General features: G+C 44.2%; 1 protein-coding gene across 1 annotated transcript; it reads right to left on the minus strand.

Moving 5' to 3' along the window:
* Positions 1–1,159: 1,159 nt before the first annotated feature.
* LOC148034718 (uncharacterized) lies at positions 1,160–2,590 on the minus strand. The gene has a single exon (XM_087680558.1). The coding sequence runs from the start codon at positions 2,517–2,519 to the stop codon at positions 1,578–1,580; it is 942 nt and encodes a 313-aa protein (XP_087536684.1). The 5' UTR covers positions 2,520–2,590; the 3' UTR covers positions 1,160–1,577.
* Between the last annotated feature and the right edge of the window lie 275 nt (positions 2,591–2,865).

The following is a 2,865-nucleotide window of genomic DNA, read 5'->3' on the forward strand; positions in this document are numbered from 1 at the left end:
TAAGGTAACTACATAAAACACTTTAAATTCGTAACAAACATATATTTCATACCCATGCAAAAGCCCTTAATATAATGGATATATTTATTATGCGAGTCAAAATTAGTCCATATTGAGTCACTGCCTTGTTACATCATGTATATTGAAAAAATACAACTTTTGTAGATTTTGTATAAAACATTTAGTCGCACTACCATTTATGAAATCTTTGTGATATCCTAACTAATGAGCAAGTTGCATTGCTTCCATATCTTTCAAAGTAGAGACTAAAGGAGTCTACTTCAACTTGGATAGTTATTAGTTGTTCAGTATACTTAGATATAATCCAATAACTATAAGTGTCCAACTTATTAGCATCCACCTCATCACGATGCATGGGTCTCTTCTCATTGTTGTCTTGTACAAAAGGCATAAGATATGCTATTGTTGCTGTATTCATGGGTTTCTTTATGAAAGACATGGTTGGCTTCTCCACATAGTCCCCACATAGTGACCTATAGATTCATAGGAGAGGTAGAGATGTATACAAAATCATGCTTAATGACACTATGGATAATGGTAGTTTTAGTGTGTTATTTAATCAAATCTCTCGCATGGCTCTCTTGTGAACATACAAAATATAGCCTAATTTATCTACAAAGTTTGCATGTTATCCAATGGTAGAACTAAAAAATGGGAGATTGCAATATTCATTTGCTTTTAGACACATTAACCATTGTTTATAAATAGGGAATTATAAAAGGTAGGAGACTCTAACTAATAAGTTAACTAGTTATAAAAGTGAATACATTTTCATGCTATTAGCAATGTGAGCAAGCTTAGTAAAGTATACAATAACCTTCATTAAGTCTATTAGTTTGCACGCAAATTGAAAATCCAAGTAAACCTTGTTTTTGTTTTGAGAGAACGTTTTATTAAAGCATGCTATAAGAAAGTAAATTTGTAAAGAGTTGATTTATTAAAAGAATTACACAAACATGAAATGCATGCCCATAGTTTACTTCTTGGGATACAACATTATTATTTACTTGCACCAATATAAGGGCAACAATTACCTTAGATTACAATAACTAAAAAGCAATATGATTAACTTACTAGTTCACCATGAAAGAGAAGATGAGACTTGACAGAGCTTAGCTTAAAATACACTAGTTGTTTTGATGATAGGAACAGAAGAGATTGAATAGAGCGATTGAATGGTACTAGATTATGCTTGATCAAAGTGATGGTATTAGTTTAAGTAGCAGTTGTAGTAGTTTAAATGTGACAGATGTTTCAAAGAGTGATGCAATGGTGCAAGTCTGCGCTTAAATTGGTATCAACACAAGAGATCAAGTTGGTGTCAAAGGTATGGCACCGGAGAGCTGCCCAGTTGTGGGTTTTGAACCTTTGACCTCCCACAACTCACATGCCCAAAGGGCATAAGAACCGCATTATAAAACACGGCATTGAGTTAAGCTCGAAAGAGTATTTGAAGAGGATAAGCTTAATTTGATATTAATACATGTACATATTCAGTCGGCCGCCTACCCGTCTTTGGGTGCTAGACGGCGGGGATCGAATAGATCGGACGGCGGCTACCAGGAGCTAGACAGCACGCCATCACTGAAGCTTGTTCCCACGCCTGCCTCCGATGGCGGGAAGGCCTTCCTTTCAGTGCTTAGCCGGAGCGGCTTCTTGATGGAGGTCATGCGAGATTTCGGCCCGTGGAGGGCCGGGGGCTCATCAGGGCCGTCGGATGGGATATCAAGGGCGATGTGGGGCGACGGCCGCGTCACGCAGGAGGCGAAGTGGGCCGCGGGGCCGCCCCAGAAGAGGACGTTGGCTGGCAGCTGCTGGCCGCCGCCTGGGGTAGTCAGGCGATCCGACGTGGCGGGATCTGCCCCCCCGGATGCTGCGGCCGCATCCGAGCCGTCCAAGCGGCCCTCCTCCGCTTCCTCTTGGTCGTCTTCCCCGGCGTCTTCTTCGTCGGCCGCGTCAGTGACTGGCCTGGTGACTGCAGGCTGTTGAGCGATCCCCGTGTTGACTGCAGGCTGCTGACGGGGATCCGCAGAGGCCCTGCAGAGGGGACACGTGGCGTGGGACCGTAGCCAGGTGTCGACGCATGCCGCGTGGAACCTGTGGCAGCATCTGGGGAGCAGCCGCCCAGTCTCGCCATCTCGGAGCTCGCACAGGCACACGGCGCACTCCAGCCTCTCTTCTTCTTCTTCTTCTTCTCCTTCTCCTTCTTCTTCTTTGCGTGCGTACACAAAGATCGGCAGCCCGTCCACCACCGCTCCATCCAGGCCTGGCGATGATGATGGCCCCCTTGCGGCCTCGATGTCGCCATGGCTGCTCCTCCTTCGCAACGCTGCTTGCTCGTGTCTCCCTGCAGACAGCCTCCGAAACCACTTCACGTAGATGTGCAGTGCAAACATTGAGACTATCACCACGCATAGCATTGCCAATGAGGCCGCAATCACCTTCACGTTGTAGTGGAAGCCATTGCTGACTGTATCGGTATCCATGGCCTCGATCATATATTCATAACCATTCTATATACAGCCAGCCAGCAAGAGAAAGAGAGAGAGAGATAGAGGTAGAGGTCACGAAGAGAAACGTTTGAAATCGTTAGCTTTATACAGCTCGTTGTGTAGAATGTGGTTCATGGGCCTAGGCGTTACCTTCAATCAAACTTGAGCTTACAAAGGACATGTTCACACACATCTAACTTCTAAGGGATCATAGATGGGTGAAACTTGTGAACCCAACCTTTTAGTCGTGCAAACATGCACAATTCTCTTTCCAAACATAGATTAAAGCTACTCCATTTACTAGGTTCAGTTTATTGTTATGGAATTTGCCATGTAAAAATCTTTTACTAAG

Source organism: Lygodium microphyllum, chromosome 6 (genome assembly GCF_053477565.2).
Source record: "Lygodium microphyllum isolate KBCC chromosome 6, Lygodium_microphyllum_v1.1.10, whole genome shotgun sequence".
Taxonomy (NCBI): domain Eukaryota; kingdom Viridiplantae; phylum Streptophyta; class Polypodiopsida; order Schizaeales; family Lygodiaceae; genus Lygodium; species Lygodium microphyllum.

Coding starts and splice junctions, on each gene's coding strand:
- LOC148034718 (XM_087680558.1), bottom strand. CDS start 2,519: ATGATCGAGGCCATGGATACCGATACAGTCAGCAATGGCTTCCACTAC.